A 24,608-nucleotide genomic window follows, 5' to 3' on the forward strand; every position below is an offset into this window, starting at 1 on the left:
AGATCATCCATCCAAACTCAGAGCAAATAGCCTCCTGCAAGTTAAAGATTCCTAACGATGCCATTCCCACTATCCATAACTGTAACACAATCTCAGTTCAGTATTACACCAAGGAATGAAAGTGATATTACATTACCTCATAGATGAAACTACCTTTGTTTGTAAATATGTTGCAGAGTTTAGCATGGTGGAGAAGAACAGTGGAGAAGGCTGCAAGCCGGATGAAGGACAGGTATGATGTTCGAGCTAGAGCAGCTCCATTGCTCCCAGGAGAGTGTTTTAGTCTATAAAACAAGAAGAGACAAGGTAAACTGGCAGCACATTGGGAGGAAAAGATCCAAATCATTGCCAGTCACCCAAGCCCTACAAATTCAGTTTACAGAATTTGGCCGGAAGGTAAGGATGGTCCTGTCAGAGTGGTTCATCGCAATCATCTGCGCTTCTGCACTTTTCTACCATCAGATAACTATGCAACAGGAGGTAGCATCCCAGAAACAGACTACAGCCACACATGATATAGCAACAGTCTCGGATCAGTGGTTGCTTTTATGGAGCACGGCACAGCCAGGATCAGTTCACTATCCCCCCTCTCACTAATCGGTCCCTACTGCTCAGGAGGGTCTTAGGAGATCTGCCCATGAGAACTTTGGGAAACCCCAAGCTCGATATATTAAACAGAATGCCCGAGGATGGGCTATAAAAAAAAGTTGGGGTGTGTGTTCCAGAGTGTAGCATGATGGAAAAGAATGCAGAGAATCCTCCACTAAACATTGGGGTTGGCATTACTTTTTACTTTTTACTGCATTATAGAGTCCGACAGCTGCTGGAAAGAATGACCTGCGGTAGCGCTACTGCCTACACTGTGAGTGTAAAAGTCTACTGCTGAACGAGCTGCTCAGTACTTGTACAGTCTCATGCAGGGGGTGGGAGGTGTTGTCCAGGATGGATGTTACACTGTAAAAAAAATATTGTAGAATTTACGGTGAATTACTGGCAGCTGTGGTTGCCAGAATTTCACCGTGAAAAATAAATTGTAAATGTAGAACACAAAACGGTATCCTATTTTGGTAACCTTAAATTTCACAGTAAATAATAATTATTTTTTTACAGTAAATGACTGAATTTAAACATAAATTCATGTGAAAACAACAGACATTCCGTTAACCTGATTACAGTCTTACTTTGTTAAATATAGTGAAACTGTATAAAATAATACAGTATCATACCTAAAAAGTTGAATATTACGGTAAATTACTGGCAGCTGTAGTTGCCAGAATTTCACCGTGGAAAATATAGTGATAATGTAGAATATATAACGGTATACTTTGATGATAAATGTAAACTTCACAATAAAGAATCATAAACCTGTTCATGGTAACTCATGTAAAAACAACAAACACTCCATTAACCTGATTACAGTTTTGCGTTGTAAAATACAGTGAAACTGAATAAAATAAATATTAAAAAGTTGAATATTACGGTAAAATACTGGCAGCTGTGGTTGCCAGAATTTCACCATGGAAAATATAGTGATAATGCAGAATACATAATGGTATACTTGTTGATAAATGTAAAATTCACAGTGAAGTTTGGTTTTTGTACAATTATTACATTGAAATAAAAAACGAATATAAAGTAAACCAGTTAAAATACATTTTAATAAGCTTGTTTACTGTCTTCTATTGACAAAGCACAGAAGAGCTGTAAAATACAAAACATGCCTTTTTATTCAAAAGTGCATATTTACACAAAATTATTGGCAGCTCTTTCAGCCAGAATGTCATCTAAAAAAATTAAGGTCCAACAAATGAGGTAATAAACATAACAGGGCTAACTGGCATAAAACTTACATTCTTTGACTTTTTGTCATAATTTGCTAGAAACATTAATAAAAACCAGTAGAGACAATGATTAAATTAAACAGTTAACATCCATCCATCCATTCGCTGGAGCCTATCCCAGCTTTCATAGGGCGAGAGGCGGGGTAACACCATGGACAAGTCGCCAGTCTGTCACAGGGCTAACACACAGGGACAGACAACCATTCGCACTCACATTTACACCTATGGGCAATTTGGATTAATCAATTAACCTATCCCCACAAACTGCATGTCTTTGGATGGTGGGAGGAAGCCGGAGTACCCGGAGGGAACCCACGCAAACACAGGGAGAACATGCAAACTCCACACAGAAAGACCCCGGCCTGATGGTGGAATTGAACTCAGGACCTTCTTGCTGTGCAGCAACAGTGCTAACTACAGTGTCACTGTGCTGCCCTAGACAGTTAATATTTAATAATCAAATTAATGACTAAAAAGGCACTGATCTAATTAATATCAAACTTAATACAACCAAAAACAAAGAAGTACATAATAAACAGTCAAACAAAATTGAAAACACTTGATACTTGCAGTGGTTGGCAAAGTTTCTTTTTATCCAGACCTGATAGTAGAGGGCTTTCAAAACAGTCTCTGATGGTGTCTGAGGAACTGGAAAGGGTTTTGGATTCAATGTGCTGGAGGACTTGCATGTTGTTCTTCAGATGCTCGGTGTAGATTAGCCTTCATTCCTTGCAGTCTGAAAGCAAATACAAAGCACAATAAAGCAAACTGCCCATTTCAAAAGTAAATATACAATCTTACATCTAATAGAGCTGACACAATTAATCGTATAATGATTTACAATTGTGATGCATTGCAATGCGGAAAAAAACCCATTCTTAATCCATTCAGAAGAAACTAATCGATTATTAAATACAGTCCCAATCAAAAGTTTAAGACCACTTGAAAAATGGCAAAAAAAATCATCTTTTGCATTTAACTTACATTTGACAAATTTAAATTGGGACAGGCTGTTTTACAGCTGATCAAATGTTTAGGACCACATACCTTTAAAAGGCTAAATCTGTGCAAAACTGTGGATTCATTGTCATTTTCTGTCAGCTAGTCAGACTGTCAGGATGTTCTGATGGCAAAAGCAAAACAAACTTTCCTTTTTGAACATGGTCGGCTTGCTGAACTGCATAAGTAGGGTCGCTCACAGTGCGCCATCGCTGCTGAGGTGGGATGCAGTTAAGATGGTCATTTCTTAAATAATCCTGGGGGTTATGGAACAAAAATGTGAAGTGGAAGATCTAAAAAAAAATCCTCAACCCGAATTAAGGCCATTAGTGGTGCCGACTGCACCCCCATAACCATCAAATGGCATCTGAGACTGAAGGGCTTCAAAAACCAATTCTCTGATGAGAAAAAAATATAACCTTTTTTTTTCTCCTGTAAAAAAATGCAGCCTTGATGGTCCTGATGGTTTCCAACCTTACTGGCATGACAAGCAGATCCCACCTGAGATGTTTTCTTCGCCCTACAGACGAGTGGGTGCCACAATGATTGGGGAGATGCTTTTTCCTTCAGTGGAATAATGAAGCTTCAGGAGGTGCAGGGGTGTCAAAAGGCTGCTGGCTATGTCCAGATGTTGCAGAGAGCATCCCTGATGACTGAGGGCCCTCATCTGTGTGGTAACGACTGGGTTTTTCAACAGGACAACGCTACAGTACCCAATGCTCGCATGTTCCCACTCACCTCATGGAAACGCTTGCATGAAGTGATCAACAAGGACAGCGGAACAATTAATTACTGAGTTCAAGTTTGGAACTTTCTGTTTTGGGGGTTTACCCATGTTTTTTGGAGGTGTGGTCCTAAACTTTTGATCAGCTGTAAAACAGCCTGTTTCAGTTTAAGCATTGTTTTTAATAAATTGCAAGCTCAAAAAATGTTTTGCCTCACTCCTATTTCTTCTTGTTGCATGTTGAAGCTCTACTTGGAACCTTGTTAAGATCCAACCATGCAAAATATGATTTTTTGCCATTTTTCAAATGGTCTAAAACTTGATCAGGACTGTACAACCTAAAAATAACAGCAATTTGTTTTCTTCAGCCACATACATCACAGTGGCCCAACAAGTGCAGTTTGTGTTCAGACAAGTTTTGAGCGATAAAAAAAAAATAGCTTATATGTAACCTCCTTTATTTGTTGATGAAACGAAACAAACTGAAGTGAAGTTATCATGATGCATTGGGAAAAAAATGATATTTTTCAGCGCAAACTGTCTGTAGTTTTCTAATAAAATCTCTGTTACTGAGCCTCACAGGTTCTTCTCTTCACATGCCAGCAGTGGCTTCGCACATGCACGATTCATTTGCAGTCTGGATGCAGTGGGGTAAAAATCATCTGTTCCATCTTCCACTCCACCACGTCATCAATTATGAGAGGCAACAGCCTTAAAAGTTCCAGTTTTGTATTAACTGCGCTGAGAGTTTGTTTGAGGACTGATCTCACACGGCTTTGAAGAGGTATCAGAGTCAGAGTATTTAAACTGTTTAATGCTCCGATTCAGAATGGAGTAGGTGAACCATTCTTTTTTTTTTCACAAAAAAATTTAAGAAACAGCATAACATGATATGACAAAATGCCATAAAAATCTTGTGTCCTAATCAAAATGGCAAATCTGGCTGACGGATGTGAAAATATTTTAAACAGTTGAAAACTGACTCAAACTTTACTCCTTCTATATCTGGTGTACCTTCAGTCTTGGGGTGTTCAACAGGAGAGTTGTACATCTCTATGGTGCATTCTGCTCCACACTGATTTAGATCACCACTCTGAAAAACAGATTGCGTCATTAAACAATATCTACAGAAATGTTGTGTACGACTAAAGCAGAAGCCACCAGTGCAAAATGAACCCAAAGTATCTACAGCATGCAAAACACGGTTCCTTTAACTACAGTTTTATCTTTTTATTTCCATAACCTAAAGGATTAACAACTTCAAAGGCATCTTGGTATAGCAGTAGTTTGAAACATAATGGATTTTGGTTAAAAAAAAAAAAAAAAAGTACTACTTTTGAATATCTTACCATCACTAATGTCACACAGTACATCTGATGACGACTCAGCTGATTCCTCACCTGTTACACATATATACATATATATACATATATATGTATAGGTGACGGTTTAGACACGTGATGCATTTTCTCCCAAACGTGCATGGACTGTAACAATCAGGAAATCAGTTTCCTGTGACTGCTCTTGACCTTGCAAACTATGCCAGTTTATGAACATTATTTCATTATTTTTTTGTATTTCATTTTAATCAATTAATTTTAATTTCAGCAGGTGGTATCACACGCAAACAGATTGAACATGGACTGAACAGTGGTAAATCCATGATTTAAACCTCCCTATACCACAAAATATGTTTTTTTCATTGTAAATAGCTGTGTTATACTTGGTGAGACTCTAGAACTTAAAGAAATATACATATTTTTTTATTAGTAATTGTTTGTATGTACTGTTAACATATACTGTTTTATCAAACAGCCTGAGCTTGTTAATATTAAAAACATTTCACTGTAATTTTCACAATAATTCTAAAAATGTTTTGACATTTTGTTAAAATTAAAAGTACGCTATGTTTTAGGTAATTAATATACAGTTGTAAATCGTAAATTCAAATGAAAAAAGCAGGAAAGATTGTCATTCATACAGAGTTATTATGTAAATTGTAGGGTGATTAATTGTAAATAATGTTACAGATTTTTCCTGTTGTTTTCAAAGACAATGTGCCATATTACAGTACATTCATATATTTTCAACATATTAACAGTGTAAAAATAAAAGCAAATCACCGTTTTTCAATTTACAGAAATGTAATGTCCATATTACAATCAATTACTCTTTTTGATTTAATGGTAATTTACCGTTGCCATTTTACAGTTATTAACTGTAATTTTTATGTACATTTCTTACAGTGTAGCTTAGACAACATCCTCTCCTCCCCAACCTGCTCGATGGACTTCAGTGGACAGTCCCGGACAGAGCCGGCCCTCCTGACCAGTTTGTTGAGTTTCCCCGTCCCTCTCTGCCATTCCCCCCACTCCAGCAAACCACAGCATACAAAATAGCAACGACAGTGTCATAAAATGTCACAGGTGGAGCTCTTAGACCCTTAAGAGCTCTGCTGGATGGGGAAGGGAAGGGCTACTAAATCAAACCTGTTAAAAAAACTGGTTCAATCTGTTAGCCCAAACCTGGTCTCCAGACTCTGGACCCCCTCCGCTCAAAGTGCTCCATCCAGTGATGGTCTTCAGTCTGTACGTGTCCTTTCCTCTCCTTATCTCTCTCCTTAGCTCCTTCTGGACTCTCCTCATTTCCTTTCTGTTTCCAGATCTGAAAGCCCTCTTTTTCTGCTCCAGCAGGGTCCTAAAATCTGGAGTCAGCCATGGCTTGTTGTTGGAGTAACACCGCACTCCTGGTTGGTACAGTGTTATCTATGCAGAAGTTGATATAGTCTGTTATGCAGGTGGTTAGTGTGTCGATATCCTCCCCATGTGGGCTGCATAGCACCTCCTAGTCTGTAGTTTGTAAGCAGTTTGAAAATAATCTTGTTTGAATTAGGATTATGGATCTGCTGGGATAAAAAAAAAAGACTGGATTGGAGACCCTCTGTGCCCAAGGAAAGGAAATTGGTCAAGATCTGGAGAGGTTTGAGCTCGAGAGAAAAAGCCCAGGAGCTGGTGTAGAGACCCACCCTCTAACAAAGCCAGGCCTGATAATGTGGGTGGAAATGCAGGATTGATAAGTTTTTGGCTGCTCGTTCTTCCAAGTGACCACCTTCTCTTGTTTGTAACCAGGCTAACGATCCTGACTGTGTAGGATTTGGGCCTTGGATTCCAGGCTGGAGTTGTCTTCAGCCAGTAGTCTGACTTGGAGGGGAAACAAGAAATCTTGTATACCCCATTGCAGTGTGAGTGTGGTGGTTACTTACCGGTCAGTATTAGAGCTTACTATCAAATCACTTTTTTTTTTTTTTTTATTGTCACATCACATGTGCAGGCACACTGGCACAGCACATGCGAGTGAAATTCTTGTGTGCGAGCCCCACAAGCAACAGAGATGTGCAAACACAACAACACAAACGAGCAAAATCTTAATATCTTTACAGTACAAGAGAAAATAATAAATCTTTACATGTTTCTCAGGTGTCTTTGGAAATTAGCTTTGCCCAGAGGTGGTATTTCCACCTATTGTTGCTTCCAGATTTGCTGCCATTAAGCCTGGTGAGGCTGCGGGGTCTTCCCCACCTTGGACAGCTGGGGCTCAAAGTTATAGATACAGTGATATCACTTCCCTTGTCCTTGCCTATTGGATTTTATCCTGTACCCAGGATTTGACAGTTCCCCACTTCAGATCGCACTTGACATACAAGCACACAAGTGGTGACCAGTGGCCACAAGCTGCTCCACAAGGGTTCTGAGCTCCAGTTTTCATATCACCTTCAGAGTAATATGCAGGACCTGATGCTCTGCCTCAATTTAAGCAGGGGCCCTCCATTATAAGCCTCCATTTACCATCATTAAAATTAATTACTATAGAAGCTGAACTGGATCTGGTAAACAATTAAGCTAAATATAAACAGCAAGTGAAACCTCAAAAGTCACAGTTGAACAGGTTAGTGAAGGAGACAAGAAAGCTGGTCACCAGTTATTTGTTGTTGGTCATGCTCCCGTCTGGTTTGAGGTCACTTAGTAGCCTTTCAGCAATTGTTACACAAAGTGACTCAAAGCTACATTTAAAAAAAAATTATTATTTTTTCCTTTTATTGAGTGTTTCAGGGCTAAAGTAAAAATTATTTTTACATGTTTGATTATAGAAAGTTCCATCATCTTCTGCCCTCTTTAGGTGGAGCTGGCCTGACAGGACCTGTTTTATTCCTACCGTTTACTTAGTTTGGTTTTATACATTAATTATTTTTCGTATTTTTGGCAAACTTTTATTTTGAAAAGTTCTTGCTTCCTATCTGCAGTTTTTCTGCTTTTTAAACGCCTTGGGCTTTTTCTAAAATGACCAGGAACTCTCTCCCTGATGGAAAAGGACCTCCCTCTTTCTTCTGCTTTTCACTCTTCTTTCTTTATGTATGGTACAAAGGTAGGTGGGAGAAATAAGAGGCATGGGTACTAATGGAGTGAAGCACGCTGTAATCAGGAGACTTTGAATTGGTTGAGGATGCATCTTGTGTGGGCTAATGGGCTATTGTACTCAGTGTTAAGAAAGACAAGCAGTAGAATCCATTTTGATTTGATTTTGCAGGCAATACTGTAAAGCAAAAGGATAGCCAAGTAAATGTATGCAAATATTAGGGCTAGTTTATTTGCTCATGTGTGATGACTCATTAGGGGAAAGGAGACTGTTATTTAGGTTCTTGAAAGCAACCAAACTTTTCTCCAGAATTGGACTTATAAGGAGAATTGACACAGTGAAAGGTCGGTGACTGATTAAAGAATCATTAGGAAGCAGCAATACAATGAAAATACACACACAGTACCCCAGTAAACACCAGTGAGTAAGAACACAGGCACAGAAAGAGAGAGGGCTAAGCAGAGCAAGGAAAAGCAGCTGTCAAACAAAGTAATGATGGTAATGACATTCACAATCAGAAAACAGAAGCCAGTTTTCAATTTCTTTGCTTGCTAGGTGCTGAGCCAGTATAGAATCATGAGGGTGCCCACTCTTTCCTACATGTCTACTAACAGCGTTTCAGCAACAAACAAACAGACAGAACAAAAATGAGAAAAATACGGAAATTGTTTTCTTACAGATATTCTTTTGCTTCAGTGTTTACGGAGCCCCGCAAGGGACATAGGAGAAAAAAATTTACGCTGAACTTTTGCGAGATGTCGCAAAACTAACTCGGGATCTCGCAAAAGTTTTGCGAGATCCCGAGTTTGTTTTGCGAGATCTCGCAAAAGTCCGTCTTAATTTTTTTTTTCTCCCATGTCCCTTGCGGGGCTCCGTAAGTGTTTCAGTCCTTTGGCTTAAGCTTCATTCTCTGATCCAGTCTTTGTTTCTTTTTTGTTGATCCAAGCAGTCATTGGCAGTCACCTGGGCTACAGCATGACTTCATACATTTGGGCTGTGTAGTTTCTTATGAAGTTAGTGTTGATGTTTAGGAATTTAGGCGTGTTTAGGCCTCTCCTCTTCTTTATCATTACACATACAGCTGTTTCTTAGAAAGGTGTTCATCTAAGCCAGGGGTGAGCAACTCCAGGCCACAAGGGCCAATGTCCTGCAGGTTTTAGATTTCACCCTGTGTAAGCACCTGAATCACATGATTAGTTCATTATCAGGTTTCTGGAGAACTTCAAGACTCGAAGAGGTAATTTAGCCATTTAAATCAGCTGTGTTGGACCAAGGAGATATCTAAAACCTGCAGGACACCGGCCCTCGAGGCCTGGAGTTGCCCACCCCTGATCTAAGCTGTTCAATTGAGTTTAGAGCAGCAACCAAACCACACATTTACATGGTTATGCAGTGGGAAAAAATGTAATTAAATTTAAAAAACAAAACACCCCACCCCACCCACACGCACACACACAAATGTATAACCTGCTTAGTCTGCGCAGATTCTGATTCCCAATCAGGATGGTCAGCCCCTGCAGTGAATTTTTGATTTAGGTGTACGTTATGGTGCTGAAATTGTCACGGTTCTGGGTCAGTGTTGACCCAGCATTTTGAGTTTCTTATATTTTGGTCTATTTTTGCATTATGGATTATTTTCTGATGTTCTGGTGCTTTGTTTATTATTATCATTATAGATCTGTTTCAGTTATTCTTGGTGAGGTATCAGTTCTTAGGTTTTGGGTTCTCATGTGTATTGCAGTTTCTGTTCAGTGTCTAGTCTGTCTCTGTGTCGTGTCTGCATCTTTGTTTAGTGGTTTCTTGTTTCCTGTCTTATTGTGAAAGTCTTTGTCTTATGTTAGTGTGTGCAGCTTAGCTCCCCCATCTCGTTAGCCCTGATCTCCCCCAGCTGTGTCTCCCTTCTGTTACCCATTCCCTGATTACCACCCTGTGTATATTAGCCCTGTGTTGTCCTCAACCCAGTGTCATGTCGTACCATCAGATTATGCCTGTGTGTTTTTTGGTCTCAGTGTTCAGTCCTCACTTCATGTTTTGTTTTCTTGCCAGCAATAAAGCTGAGGTTTTTGAGTTGCATTCCGTTTTCCGAGTCCTGCATTTGGATTCTCATCTCTGCCTGCCCGCACACAGAGCCCTGACAGAAATTTCATTTATAACCTTTTGCACATTGTATTAAGCAGCCAAAAACATGCAAATAAACTGTTATATAATAAGCACTTTGATGGATTCTTGTCTTTCTTTGGAGACATTAGATTTACATGTAACCTAGAAGACAGGGAAATTATGAAGCTATTGAGTTATGTTATGATTATTCATTTGTCAGTTATTATATACTGTACAAAACCAGTGTATTGGAGATAGACATCTTTATCTAAACAGGGACTGAAACAAGCCACCTGTGGGTTACCAGTGACAGGTGCTCTAAACCTCTGATCTTTGTCTCACCCAGATTTTTTTCTTCTCCACCCAAACACATAGCAGTCCCGATTTTTCTGCAACTAATAGGTGACACATTTTGGTCAAAATGAGGTTGCAGCTTAAATTCATGTCGTAATAAATGTGGTCATTAATTTTTAGGTGGAGCCTCCTGTCATGCCCCATAAATCAGTTTATCTGTGATGAGAAACACATCGCTTTTCACTCATCTCTGAAATGCCTTCGATAAAGGACTTTTATTTGACTTGTGAAACGACTAATGAAGACGGTAGTTATTCTGAAGGAGATACTATAGTGGGCACAGTTAATTTCAAACTGACAACAAATGTCAGCATTAATACCCTCACCGTAAAAGCCAAAGGAGACGCAAAGACAAAATGGACAGAAGACATAGGAGATTATCTAATGACTGTCACTTCAAAAAAGAGATATTTCAAAGTGAAGGATTACTTAATTGGTGTAACACTTAAAGGTAAGAGGTTTTACTCTCACCTTTAAAATCTGGCGAGGTTGTTGTTTTTTGTAGAATTTTATAATAAAAGCAGTTGCCCATGAAGTTAAGCGTATATGGAAATAAAGATTTGTACTGAAACAATAAGAACAACAAAAATGTTTAAATATTAAAATAATGTTAATTATAATAAATAAAGTGAGAAAACTAATGAAAACTGATTAAACCGTGCATCCTTTTTGAGATTTGATCCATTTTGAATTTAAACAAAAATAGTACAGTGTAGTAAAAAAGTACAATTGAATATCATAAAATCCATCAATCACAACAGCAAAAAGTATAAAGGTGTAAAAAGAGAAGTCACTCCATAATTTGGCCCACAACCAAAAAAGTTATGTTTTGTGTTTTCTTGCTCCCAAAGACACATGTGTTAGGACAGCTGGTTATTCTAAATTGGCCATGGATGTGAGGAAGATGAAATGTAAGGAATAAAGTGCAGTATGAATGCATGATTACAATTTGACTTGTACTCAAAACCTCTTTTAGCAGTCAATAAAAGTAGACAAGCACTACATAAATGAAGGTATGTGCCTATCTGTTAGTACTCATGCCTTGCACTTGCAAGCACAAGTACCAACTCTGAAAGAAAATCTAAAAATGAACACAATAAAATTAATTGATTCTGAGCTTGTTAGAATAGAATAGAATAGAATAGAATTCAACTTTATTGTCATTGCACATGCACAGGTACAGGGCAACGAAATGCAGTTTGCATCCATCCAGAAGTGCTTTAGTGATATAGGTATATTACAATATATATTAGCAATAGTATAGATATGTAAGTATATTACAGAAATGGGTCTATTATGGTATGTTATAATGTACACGGTATGAAGTATGTTGTGAATATTCTATAACTAAGTATGTACAGGCTGTAGTGAGTACAAGCTATGTACAGGATATGAACAGGATATAAATATGAAAAACTATACAGAATATGAAATAAATAACTTTACAGAATCTGGGATATACAGCTATACAGAAATGGGAACTATGCAAGTTGTAAACAGTTGTAGGATTAAAGATTATCGAATGTACAGAATGATTATTTACACAGAGCTATACAGTAGTGCAGTTAAGATAAGTGAGGGTGTAGATAGTTTCTACAGAGGCTATATAAAGTGCTAGTGGTTGTGAGTGGTGGTTCACTCCATGTTATTATTATGTGTTTGAGGGTACAGTTGTCCATTGTGGGGGTGTGTATGTTCAGTCCATGAGTTTAACGTGGGTCAGATGTCAGGAGGCAGAGTTCAGGAGTCTGACAGCTGTGGGGAAGAAGCTGTTCCGGTACCTGGTGGTCTTAGTCCGGAGGCTCCTGTGGCGCCTCCCAGAGGGCAGGAGGGTGAAGAGTCCATGTGATGGGTGACTGGGGTCTTTGATGATTTTCCCAGCCTTTTTCAGACACCGCTTCCTGTAGATATCTTTTATGGCAGGAAGTGGTGCTCCGGCGATGCGCTGGGCAGTTTTCACGACCCTCTGCAACGCCTTCCGGTCCGAGGCAGAGCAGTTCCCGTACCAGACTGTTATACAGTTGGTCAGGATGCTCTCGATGGTGCAACGATAGAAGTTCACCAGGATGTCTGAGGACAGGTGGTTCTTCCTCAGAGTCCTCAAGAAGAAGAGGCGCTGGTGAGCCTTCTTGACCAGCTTGGAGCAGTTGGTCGTCCAGGTGAGATCCTCGGAGATGTGGACTCCCAGGAACTTGAAGCTGCTCACACGCTCCACAGCCGTCCCCTTAATGTGGATGGGTGGATGTGGGTCAGCATTCCTCCTGTAGTCCACGATGAGCTCCTTGGTCTTCTCGGTGTTAAGCAGCAGGTTGTTTGTGTCGCACCACTCAGCCAGACGATCCACCTCCTCCCTGTAGGCGGCCTCATCGTTGTCACTGATGAGACCAATCACCGTGGTGTCATCTGCAAACTTAATGATGGTGTTGGAACCATCAGCAGGTCTGCAGTCGTGGGTGAAGAGGGAGTAGAGGAAAGGGCTCATCACACAGCCTTGTGGTACACCGGTGTTCATCGTGATTGTAGATGAGCAGTGGTTATCCAGCCGGACATGTTGGGGGCGGTTGGTCAGGAAGTCCAGTAACCATTTGCAGATGAGGGAACTGATACCCAGGTCTGTCAGTTTCCTGATGAGTTGTGAGGGGTGGATTGTATTGAACGCTGAACTGAAGTCTATAAACAGCATTCTGGCGTAGGTGTTGTTGTTGTCCAGGTGTGAGAGGACAGAGTGCAGTGCGATGGAGACTGCATCCTCTGTGCTCCTGTTCTGGCGGTATGCGAATTGGTGGGGGTCCAGGGTGGGGGGGAGACAGGATTTGAAGTGTGCTAGGACCAGCTGCTCTAAGCACTTAGTGATGATGGGGGTGAGTGCTACTGGGCGGTAGTCATTGAGGCAAGATGGGTTGGAGTTTTTGGGTATCGGGACGATGGAGGTGGATTTGAAGCAGGCCGGTACCACAGCGTGGGCCAAGGACAGATTGAATATGTCTGTGAGCACTCCTGCAAGCTCCCCAGAACACGCTCTGAGAACAGGCCCGGGGATGCCATCGGGACCTGCAGCCTTGTGGACATTGATCCTGCTCAGCACCGCTCCTACATCGGTGGGGGAGAGAGTCAGAGGTTGGTGGTCTGGCGTCATGTCTGCTTTGGTTGTGGTTGTGGGGTTCCCTCGCTCAAAACGAGCATAAAAGTTGTTGAGCTCGTTGAGGAAGGAGACATCAGAGGATGCGGGGGAGGGTTTGGTGGTCCTGTAGTCTGTAATGGTCTGGAGTCCTTGCCACATGCGTCGGGGGTTGGAGTTGGAGAAGTGTTCTTCTACCTTTTTTTTATAATGGTGTTTGGCTTTTTTGATGCCCTTCTTTAGATTAGCCCTGGCTGTGCTGTAGGCGTGTGCATCTCCTGACCTAAAGGCGGTGTTGCGGGCCTTCAGGAGGAGACGAACATCCCGGTTCATCCAAGGCTTCTGGTTGGGGTACATGGTGATCCGTTTCTGGGTGGTGACACTGTCTGTGGTTTCGGAGATGTAATCCAGTACAGATGAGGCGTACTGGTCCAGGTCTGTGTGGGTGAACATATTCCAGTCTGTGTTTTTAAATCTGTCCTGGAGCACTGCGTCTGTCCCCTCTGGCCACACTTTAATTGTCCTGTCCTAATTGTTGATCTCAAGACAGATGAAAAGAGAGTTTGTAGGTTCACAAGATTATGGATGCCATTTTAGGGAGCTGAGGAAACATGCAAGTACCACAAATATGCAATTATTCCTAACACTGCTTTAAATGCACGGACTAGTTTCCAAGAAGCACATTTTGTACCTGCATGTTTGTTGTGATTATTTTTTAATTAATGATAAAACGTGAGGGCAATTTTTAATGGTTGCAATGTTTGTAAATGGTTATAATAAATTCCAAAAGTTCCAGTACTGTCTTCCCATTTTCACTTATATTTAATTAATTATGACTGTTATAATTTCATGTCTTACATGACACATGACATGCTATTCTGTGACAGCAAATGTTTTTCCTCTAAAAATGAGTGTTAAAAAACATTAAAAAAAATACACTCTTCCTGCTCTCTGAAACATTAACTAAGGATTAATCATCCATTTATTAATGTCAGACAAGCTATTTATAGATTGTAAATTTATCTGTAGTGTAGTTTGTTGGAAACACTTAAGAGGTCATTCTTGACCTTGGTCAGTTTTGACTCTTAAATACTGTGAAAGCATGAAATATGAACTGTATGTAAGGGTTAACTTGTATTTTGTAGTTACTCGAATAGTGTTGCAGATATAAACAAAACACTACATTCAAAGAATATGTATGTAAATATTAATGATCAGCAGTAAACTGTAAATATAGTTGTATGTCTTTTAAGAAGCTGACATTTTTAAAAGTGTTTAGCTTTATCTTGCAGGGACTTCACTTCCCAAAGGGGTCCACACTTTTGAATTCAGGCTCAAACTCCCAGAGGGGTAAGTGGGAATTTAATATTCATTAACATTTTATCTTCTTTTTTTGGCAAATGTACACTTTCCACACTGGTTTTGTTTTACAGGAGCATGCCTTCATCCTTCAAGGGGGAAAATGGAAAAATTGTGTACATGCTTGAAGCAAAGATATCCAAGAGCTGGTGGTGGCCTTCTAAAGTTAAACGAGAGATCAACTTCATTTCCAAGACATTTCAGCAGTTTTGGGAAGGGATGGTAAACACTGCACTGATAAGTGTTAGAAATGTAACGTGTGCTAAATGAAAAGTGTTTGGTATAAAAGAAATCACATTAAAAATCACAGGCAATAAATCATAAAAATCTTCTCTGTCGATGTGGTTTTTCATAGAGTCCACAATCTGGTACAGTGAGTAAAAACATAGGTGGGCTCTCCCGGGGATGGGTCCAAATGTCTGCTACCATTGAGAGGAATGTTTGCACTCCAGGTAAAATAAAGGTTCAAGTTGCACGGCAAATATTGATAGATTTAAAAATGCAGTTCAATGTTCTGATTTGATTTTGACAGGTGAAACTTTATCTGTTGTTGCCAAAATCTGCAACTCCTCTTCAAAGAACACGAGGCCCAAATTCAAGCTTGAACAAAATACAGTGTACCGCAGCAAGTACCACACTAAGAACTCACTGATAATTCTGTTCAAAGAGGTCGGGGCCACTGTCAGTCCAAACTCAGAGCAAACTGTCTCCTGCCAGTTGAAGATTCCTGATGATGCCATCTCCACTATCCATAACTGTGAAATCATCTCAGTTGAATATTACATAAAGGTATTAAACAATTTCTTGGTGACATCACATCCCCTCAGAAATAAAACTGCATTTTTTGTAAACATGTGTGAATAAATATGCTACATGTGAAATGTGTGTCTGAACTATGTATTAATTAGAACACATAATAATAATTCTTTACAAGTTTCTCAATCTCTGACTGTTTCCCAGGTGTATCTGGACATTAGCTTTGCCGTTGACCCAGAGGTGGTGCTTTCACTGGTCATCGTTCCTTCCAGATTTGCAGCCATTCAGCCTGGTGAGGCTGTGGGGGCTTACCCACCTGGGAAAAGGGCGCAGACATAACGAGCTGGGGAAACCATGGAATAAAACACAAGGAAAAGAAACAGGACGGGGACACAGGGGGTAAAGACACGGGGGAAAATCTAATAAACTAAACTGAACAACCGAGGAACCATGGAATAAATAATGAACAAAATACAAAAACACAAGAAAACTAAGAATGCTGGGTCAAAATGACCCAGGACAATGACATTTATTGAGTGTATGCAGGGTAAATTAAAAGAGTAATCTGACATGTTTAATTATAGAAATGTCCAGTAATAGTTGCAACTTTTTATATATTTTGCATATTTTTATTTTGAAAAGTTGTGACTTCCTACTACAGTTTCCTAAACAAAGCAATTATCAACACCTGCTTACTCTGTATAAAAGATGATGTGCCAGCAGCAGAGAAAGGGGAAGCATCAAAATGGAAAGAACTGACGGATGCTGGGGGAACTGGTGTGGCATGGGCATGGGCATGGGGAAGGCATTCCCCAGTGAGACACAACAGTTAAAAGACTGGTTGCTGTGATGGGTTCCAAAGCATTTGTCTTAAGACCCCTGCACCTGTGCACTTAATGTACAACAATGGACTGCTAGCTTGATTTTATTTTTTGCTGTTTTTAACTGCCTTCGGCTTTTTCTGAAATTATAAATAAATCAAATGTTTTTAACTGCTACACTGTGTTTTTGTACTCTTTGGCTACCATCCCTTTCTGTTAGCAGCTTTACTCACTGGACTTATTCGAAGAACTGACACAGTGAAAGGTCGGTGACTGATTAAGGAATCATTAGGAGGCAACAATACAATATAAATACACACACAGTACCCCAGTAAACACCAGTGAAGAAGAACACGCAGCACAGATAGAGAGAGGGCTAAGCAGAGCAAGGAACAAGTTGGCAAGGGAGACCAGAGAGGCAGGTGAAGATAGGACAAGCTGAGAATACTCATGCTGTATTGCTGAGACGGTTTCAAAAATAAAGTACTTCCCCTGAGAGACGATTATGGCTTCTTTCTCTCTCCATTTAGGTGTCAATGTTTTTGAGGAGGTTTATGTATTTATTCTGTTATTAATCTGATTGCAAATACATTTTCCTAATCGCTACTCTGGTCTCTGTACTCCTTGGTTGCCTTTCCTTTATTTAGCTGCTACCGATTAAAAAACGGTGTGTTAAAAAAAAAAACAACTTTTATACACCTCTCCCTCTTTTTCACATTGCACAGACAGCCGTTTCTCGGAAAGGCAGCGGTGTTCACTTAAGTTGTTCATCTGGGTTCAGAGCAGCGACCAAACCGCACGCACACATGGTAACGCTGCTCACACAAATCACACAAGTGTATAACCTACTTTTCCCTCATTTACGTATTTTTTGACTTGCAAATGTGGATGACCAAACTCTGCAGTGAAGTTTTACTTTAGATGTGCATTATGGTGTTGAAATTGCACTTATATGCTTGCTTACAATTCTTGAATGAGCAGCAATAACGTAAATAAGCTCTTATGTAACGAGCACGTTATTTATTTTTATTGAAGACATATTTACATGTACCCTAAACTACAGGAGGGAGTATTAACAGATTGTTGAGTAGTGTTATGGTTATTTATTTATTTTTTGTCAGCGATCATATACAAACACAGTCTTCTTAGCGAGATGTATGAATCTTTCAGTACGACCGTGACTTCGATTTAACGAGTTCATGTTCAGCACTATTCAGTAGGCTAGTCTATTTGCTAAACTACGTAAATTGCAATAAGTTTTCAAATGTTTCATTATACTGTATATCATACTTAAATCAATGCGTGGAGCATCTCATCTCTTAACTTTTGTTATTATCTGAAATCATAAGTCACGATGTCACTCTTTAGGCGGAGCCTCCCGTCATGCACCTTAAATCGGTCTATCGGTGCTAAGAAACGCATCGTCTTCAACTCAGCTCGGAAATGTCCTCGATGAAGGACTTAAACGTGACCTTTGAAGCTATCAACGAAGACGGTAGTTATTCTGAAGGAGATACTATAGTGGGCAGTGTTAGTTTCAGGCTGACAAAAGAGGTTAAAGTTAAGAGCCTTTCTGTAAAAGCCAAAGGAGACGTCAAGGCAGAATGGACAGAAGGAACAGGATATTTCCAGATTACCCACACTGCAAAAAGGAGATATTTTAAAGTGAAGGAGTACTTAATTGCAAGAAATGGTAAAGGAAGAATGCAAGGGTTAAATTGTGCAGCCGACATAAAGAAAACACTACATTTAAGGAATATAACCTGGCTTCAATGATCAGCAGTAAATTGTAAGTATATCACTGTAGCTCTGTGACAAAGCCGACATTTGCTGACCGTTTCTTGCAGGCACTGTACTTCCCAAAGGGGTCCACACGTTTAGGTTCGGGCTCAAAATCCCAGAGGGGTAAGTGGGAATTTGAATTATTAATACTGTCATACGATGCTTTGGCAAATGCATACATTTCCCACTGGTTTTGTTTACAGGAGCATGCCTTCATCCTTCAAGGGGGTATATGGAAAAATTGTGTACATGTTTGAAGCAAAGATGTCCAGGAGCTGGTGGTGGCCTTCTAAAGTTAAAAAGAAGATCAACTTCATTTCCAAGACGTTTCAACAGTTTTGGGAAGTGATGGTAAACACTGCACTGATACGTGCTATAAATGTGATATTTGGAAAGTGCTTTGTGAAAAAACTCACATTAAAAATCACACGCATTAAATTGTAAACATGTTTGTCTATGTGGTCTGTCATAGCATCCACAATCTGGTACAGTGAGTAAAAACATAGGTGGGCTCTCCCAGGGACGGGTCCAAATGTCTGCTACCACTGACAGGAATGTTTGCACTCCAGGTACAGTAACTTCACGCTGCGCAGCGAGTGTTGATAGATTTAAAAATGCAGTTTAATGTTCTGATTTGATTTTTACAGGTGAAACTATATCTGTTGTTGCCAAAATCTGCAACTCCTCTTCCAAGAACACGAGGCCCAAATTCAAACTTGAACAAAAAACAGTATTTCGCTGCAATGAGTCTACTAAGAAGTGGGTGATGAATCTGTTCAAAGAGGTCGGGGAAACTATCAGTCCAAACTCAGAGCGAACTGTCTCCTGCCAGTTGAAGATTCCTGATGATGCCATCTCCACTATCCATAACTGTGAAATCATCTCAGTTGAATATTACATAAAGGTATGAAACAATTTCTTGGTGACATCACATCCCCTCAGAAATAAAACTGCTTTGTTTCTAAACATGTGTGAATAAATATGCTACACGGGAAATGTGTGTCTCAACTATGTATTAATTAGAACAGATAATAATAATTCTTTACAAGTTTCTCAATTTCTGACTGTTTCCCAGGTGTATCTGGACATTAGCTTTGCCTTTGACCCAGAGGTGGTGTTTCCACTGGTCATCGTTCCTTCCAGATGTGCAGCCATTCAGCCTGGTGAGGCTGTGGAGCCTCACCCACCTGGGACAACTGTGGTCACAAGTTAAAGCAACTTCGCTTCCCCTGCCTTCCACACTGGATTTGGCTCTGAGCCCAAAGTGTCAGGTCACTACCCCACCCCAGATGCTACTCAGCATGATAATATAACAAGTGGCAATTCTAACTAGTGGTCACACGGTGCTACTGCACAGGGGATTTCAGCTCCAGTTTTTAAAGCACCTTTAATGCAACATCCAGGTCCTACTCTGACTACTTTTCTACAGGGGGAACAACCTCCATTATATACGTCCATTTACCAGCATCAAAATGAAACACTGTGAGTGTAAGTGAATGGGCCAAATATTAATAGCAGGGGACACCTCAAAAGTCACAGTTGGGTATGGGTTAAACAGGGTTCAGAAGGCAGAATCATAAAGCTGCCCCCTTCTTGTTGATGACGGCAGGACAGAAGAGGCCTTCCAGCTGTTGTCCCACAAAGGAATTAAATGTGTTATACAAAAACTGTGTTTTTAATATTTAATATTTTGGAGGGAAAATAAGACTAACTGGACAAATCATGAATGTGTTCAGTTGCAGAAAGTTTCTATGTCCTATACCCTATTTAGACGTAGCTGGCCATATACTATACCAAGTAATCAGAGCTGTACCCCAAAACTGTGACTTTTAAAGGGCCTGAAAAATGGGACTGGGGGTTAAATCATGTGACTGAGCAGTTTTCACCTCTTGATATCAGTAGGGTAACCAGAGACACAAGAAGTGACAGAACAAACAATAAGAGAAGTAAGTGATTTTCCTTTAGTCAGTCTTCTACTCTCTATACTCCACATAACAATTTGTTTAACAACAGACATGTTTTTAATTATAGATCACATTTTTATATTTGTTATTATAATTTTGCTTGTTTTTTCAGTGTTTTGAAAACTGGAATGTAAATGCATTGTATGTTGTTTTAAATATATATAAAAAACAATGTCACATATAATTTGTGTTTATGCTTAGAGATTTGAGGTGAAAGGTCTGTTTAGCAGTGTTATCCTTAGGAGTATGCTGCACTTTACTTTGAAAAATATTGAATTGTTTATGTTGTTCTATGTATGGTGGCATATCAAATTCTTGAGGCAAAACACTTAGCATTACTCCTAGCTTATGGTTTTCGTGATGACCAACATGGTCTCTGTTAAACTACTTACTGTTTTATACTGCAATGCCTTCACTGTCAGCTGAAACAGACTCAGAAGCACTTTTCACATCTGATTACTGTCAATGGGAAGCTTTTGTTTTGAAAAATTGCTGATAAAATCTTATAACTGAGAGCTTTCATTATTAAAATTAGATGTTTCTGAGCACTGTGATCATAGCATGACAGCATCTTGATAACATCCAATAAAATAACTTGATGGATGGTTAAAGGAATAAACTGCCACCAGGTGAATGTCTAAACTTGGATGTATGTGTCACAGTGCTATCAAAGGGATAGAGGGTCATTCCTCAACCTGCACAGCAGCTGCAATGTAATGTGTTATCGTAATGTACATGAAACAAAGAAGCTTTATAGAAGGTTTTTGGTTATAATATAATGATTACTTATTAGTCAAAGCTGAAAAAATCAAGAGTAAAGCCTCTAATATATTGTAGAAAATCAGCGGTTGCCTTCTGTGGTAAAACAGTTATTTCCTAAGATGAATTGGAACAAATTGGAATATTAAAACATTATGAAAATGCAAACGGTTAATTGGATTTTTTGATGAATCCAGGGGGACAAACACATTTTGGCTGTGCGTGATGAGAGAAGAGATTGGTTTGCCCTGAGCAATAGTATAGCAAGTTGCCATAGATAAACGCTGGACTTAAGAAGATTGTAGCATAAAGGTGAGATATATTGCTTTTAAGAGCTTTGAACAGTGGTGATGACCATTTTTACCGCACACAACATGTCAGTAACACTCTGCCATTATATGCACAATTTAACCAAGCAGGGGCGTGGGGAGGGAGAGAGCGAGCGAGCATGGAAAAAACATCTCGCCAGCACAAAAGTAGCTACGATAGGTAACAGAGAACTGCACAAGAGTTTAGACTCAGAATAAAAACACTGTAAAGAACGTTTTGACTCATCTACACATGTTAGAGCAGGTCGGTCATTGTGAGTGCTTGCATTTATTTATGTCCTTCCGTTTTTGCTCTGAGCTCATAGTTTTCCACTGCTGCCTCTTTGGGAGATGCACCAATGTGTTTTCTCACACCTCTGTGTGTTTGTACATTTCATCATACAAAAGTGGTAAGTGTGGTCAGAGATTTAGGGGGCAGGTTGTTCTACTTTCCATTGTTTGCCTCACTTTTAACACATTTAGGAAGAGTGTTACCTTTTCCATTAAAGACGATCACTGATTTGTTAAGACATTGTTTTTTCTTTTCTTTTCTCCACTTCCAACGAGAGTTACACTAGGTAATAATGTCAAGAATAATGCTACATACTACTTTTATAACATACGTTACGCCCTACTGTGGGAACTATTTAAGAAAAACCATCAAAAAACCACTGAATGCCCACACGTCAACTTGCCCTACATGCGATGCATGCAAGGAGCAGTTAGGAAACCACAATAACTTACCGCAGCATTTCATCTCCTGTGGGGAAACAAAAAACAAGGTTAGGTCACACTACAGACTGACAGTTGGTTCCCATCTATTGAGCGATACTAACCAGTATAAATACTAAAAACAGCCAGGCAGTCTGAAGCAGCAGTCTGGTGTGAAAATCAGAAAACTGGAATATATTTATAAAAACAATCACAAAGCTCACAGGGGGTATTCCTCCTGCTTTACCAAACTTTACCAAAACTGTCCTAAAGATTAAACACAGCGCTCAATACTAAGCACCATATTGACTCAGACCTAACACTGTTATCTTTGCCCTACCTCTTTAGCAATGGACCACTCTAGTCCAGTCACGCCACCAATCTCAACAAAGGATTTCCATCAAATACTGACACCTCAAATTAAGAAATCCTAACTGCTTGCACTCGCCTATGGGTAGCGCTAACTCCTAGATTCCAGCTCTCACACAACTAATTAATTAATAATCTACTTACAATTTTATCTGTTGGAAATCCACCACTAGATGGAGACAAATAGGTGAGAAAAAGCAAATGTTTGTACTGGATGTTTGTAGAGGATGCTGAGTATTTTTTTATTTAGCCTCAGAGCTTTGTGAAAGTGAGTAACTTGTATGTAAATGAGGAAATATATGTACAACAATCAGAGCTTAGAGAAGGATAATATATAGTTTCAAATGTGGGCTGCGTAAAATGATGTGTTTCTTAGTCTGTATATGCATGCAGAAATGAGTTTTGTATGTGACTCACATATTTATTATATGCATGACTAGGGGAATTTAATTCAGCTGTGTTTCACTGAATCGTGTTTCTGATAAAAGAAACCAGAACATCAACAGTATTGTGATGATCATCACCATTTACAAGTGGTAAGCGCTGTGTATGGAAATTAATATTTTAAGCTATTACATAATTTAGTATTCCTTGACGTTCTTTTACTAACCATTTTGTGCTTGCAAAATTTATCAATTTCGATGCTTGTCTCCATTTTCGAACTGAAGATGTGAACTTAAGCAGTAGATCAATGGCTTACAATGGATTGGACTGTGGAGAGGACAAATACATACATTTGAAGCCTGACAGCATCTGGTATATACACAACTTTGGATAAACTGGGCTGTTTAAAAGGCCATTTGTATAAACTGCCCCTTTAAACAGCCCAGAGGAAGAGACATCTGTGTAACTGGTAGAGTCTAAAAACCCAAGCACAATACTACTACTATTATTATTATTATTATTATTATTAATAATAATAATAGTAGTAATAATAATAATAATAATAATAATAAAGTCAGCAATAAGTAGGATACCTACTGTTTTACCTACATGTTTTCTTAGTTACTGATGTTTAGAGAGGCCACACTTGTTATGGTTCACAGGAGTTGAGGAGTGAGCGATGAAAGTGATGCTACGGTATTTCTCTGCACTGGTTGTTTGCTGCTCTATGAGTTCAGCAGAAGAAGGTGAACCCACAGCTGAGAGTGGTTCCCTAGTGGGTGGGGGGATCATATTTCAGGTTCAATATTATAGTTACGTTCTTCCTAGTCTGAACCTCAGACAAGAACTGGCCAGAAGAATTGAGCTTTTTGAAGTTCTGCTTAGAGAACTAAGACAGAAACACCATCACCTGTATCTCACAACACATCTTAATGATTTGCCTTCTCAGTGTTGCCATAATATTTTCGAGACAGGGAGGAAGCAAAACTGATTAGACTAAACACTAGACGAGAGGCCATCAAAATAAAACGGGAAACATGAGACAGACTAAGACACCGACTTGACACTGAGACCAGGACACATGACTGACAAGGGGTCATAGGAGATGTACGAACATGTGAACATGGGGCACAGTAACAGAAACCTAAAGACTAGAAACTAAGGATATAACACACAGTAGCAGATCAGTAGGGAGCACTAAAACCACGAATAACACTAAATTAAATAATATAAATTAATAAACACACACACACGCACGCACACACACACACACACTAAACTCAGGACCATGACACAACGACATTATTGAGATCATTGTAATGTGTACAATAAACTAAGCAGTCACAACAGGCAGAGTAATTGCTGAAGGGCCTATCGGGCAATTATAACCCAGCGTGTCCACAAAATAATTTACACTAAAAACTACACTGCAATCTGGAAGAGTTAAATTGTTTCGACTGATTTTTTTTTTTTTTTTAACCGTTCAGACCAAACTGCATGCAGACGAAACAAGTCTTTTCCCGCATAATCACGGGCGAGCCAAAATCAGTCCACGTCTCAGAATTCAGCGCAATTCGGCACAAAGGACACGATGGTTTCGTTTCAACACCCAAATGGGACGAATCTGAATCATTGCTGACGAAACAAAACAAACTCTCTCTGCTGAATGGGACGGAATATCTCCGAATAATCATACCGATACCCAATGCTCGCATCACACGGCAAATGCTTTTGCCCAGTCTGACTCCGACGAGTGATTTTGGTGATGCAAAAGTTTATAAGAGCATCCTTCAATTTTCTTAGCCCGGGGTTGGAGCCTATCGCTGTTGTCACGGGGTGAAATTTG

The 24,608-nt window shown here is 39.6% G+C and overlaps 2 protein-coding genes across 2 annotated transcripts; both read left to right on the forward strand.

Annotated features, from left to right (window-relative positions):
* Window positions 1–10,626: 10,626 nt before the first annotated feature.
* LOC146562397 (arrestin domain-containing protein 3-like) lies at window positions 10,627–16,003 on the forward strand. Its single transcript, XM_085293116.1, has 6 exons — window positions 10,627–10,882; window positions 14,842–14,899; window positions 14,983–15,130; window positions 15,264–15,360; window positions 15,441–15,697; window positions 15,869–16,003. Exons 1-6 carry the CDS (start codon window positions 10,627–10,629, stop codon window positions 16,001–16,003), a joined length of 951 nt encoding a protein of 316 aa, XP_085149242.1.
* A 1,919-nt stretch (window positions 16,004–17,922) lies between these two features.
* LOC146562398 (arrestin domain-containing protein 3-like) lies at window positions 17,923–21,756 on the forward strand. The gene is made up of 6 exons (XM_085293117.1): window positions 17,923–18,178; window positions 18,333–18,390; window positions 18,471–18,618; window positions 18,740–18,836; window positions 18,915–19,171; window positions 19,343–21,756. Exons 1-6 carry the CDS (start codon window positions 17,929–17,931, stop codon window positions 19,478–19,480), a joined length of 948 nt encoding a protein of 315 aa, XP_085149243.1. The 5' UTR covers window positions 17,923–17,928; the 3' UTR covers window positions 19,481–21,756.
* The last annotated feature ends 2,852 nt before the right edge of the window (window positions 21,757–24,608 follow it).

This window comes from Mchenga conophoros, linkage group LG12 (assembly GCF_057382185.1).
Source record: "Mchenga conophoros isolate Kocher_MC1m ecotype Shallow Benthic linkage group LG12, M_conophoros_male_GT1.1, whole genome shotgun sequence".
Lineage (NCBI taxonomy): Eukaryota > Metazoa > Chordata > Actinopteri > Cichliformes > Cichlidae > Mchenga > Mchenga conophoros.

What these genes read in the sequence shown, in the direction of transcription:
- LOC146562397 (XM_085293116.1), top strand. Translation starts at nt 10,627, where the DNA reads ATGCCTTCGATAAAGGACTTTTATTTGACTTGTGAAACGACTAATGAA. An exon ending in AGGCTCAAACTCCCAGAGGG is followed by an intron (nt 14,900 to 14,982) that starts GTAAGTGGGAAT and finishes TTTGTTTTACAG; the next exon opens with GAGCATGCCTTCATCCTTCA. An exon ending in GAGGAATGTTTGCACTCCAG is followed by an intron (nt 15,361 to 15,440) that starts GTAAAATAAAGG and finishes TGATTTTGACAG; the next exon opens with GTGAAACTTTATCTGTTGTT.
- LOC146562398 (XM_085293117.1), top strand. Translation starts at nt 17,929, where the DNA reads ATGTCCTCGATGAAGGACTTAAACGTGACCTTTGAAGCTATCAACGAA. An exon ending in GGGCTCAAAATCCCAGAGGG is followed by an intron (nt 18,391 to 18,470) that starts GTAAGTGGGAAT and finishes TTTTGTTTACAG; the next exon opens with GAGCATGCCTTCATCCTTCA. An exon ending in CAGGAATGTTTGCACTCCAG is followed by an intron (nt 18,837 to 18,914) that starts GTACAGTAACTT and finishes TGATTTTTACAG; the next exon opens with GTGAAACTATATCTGTTGTT.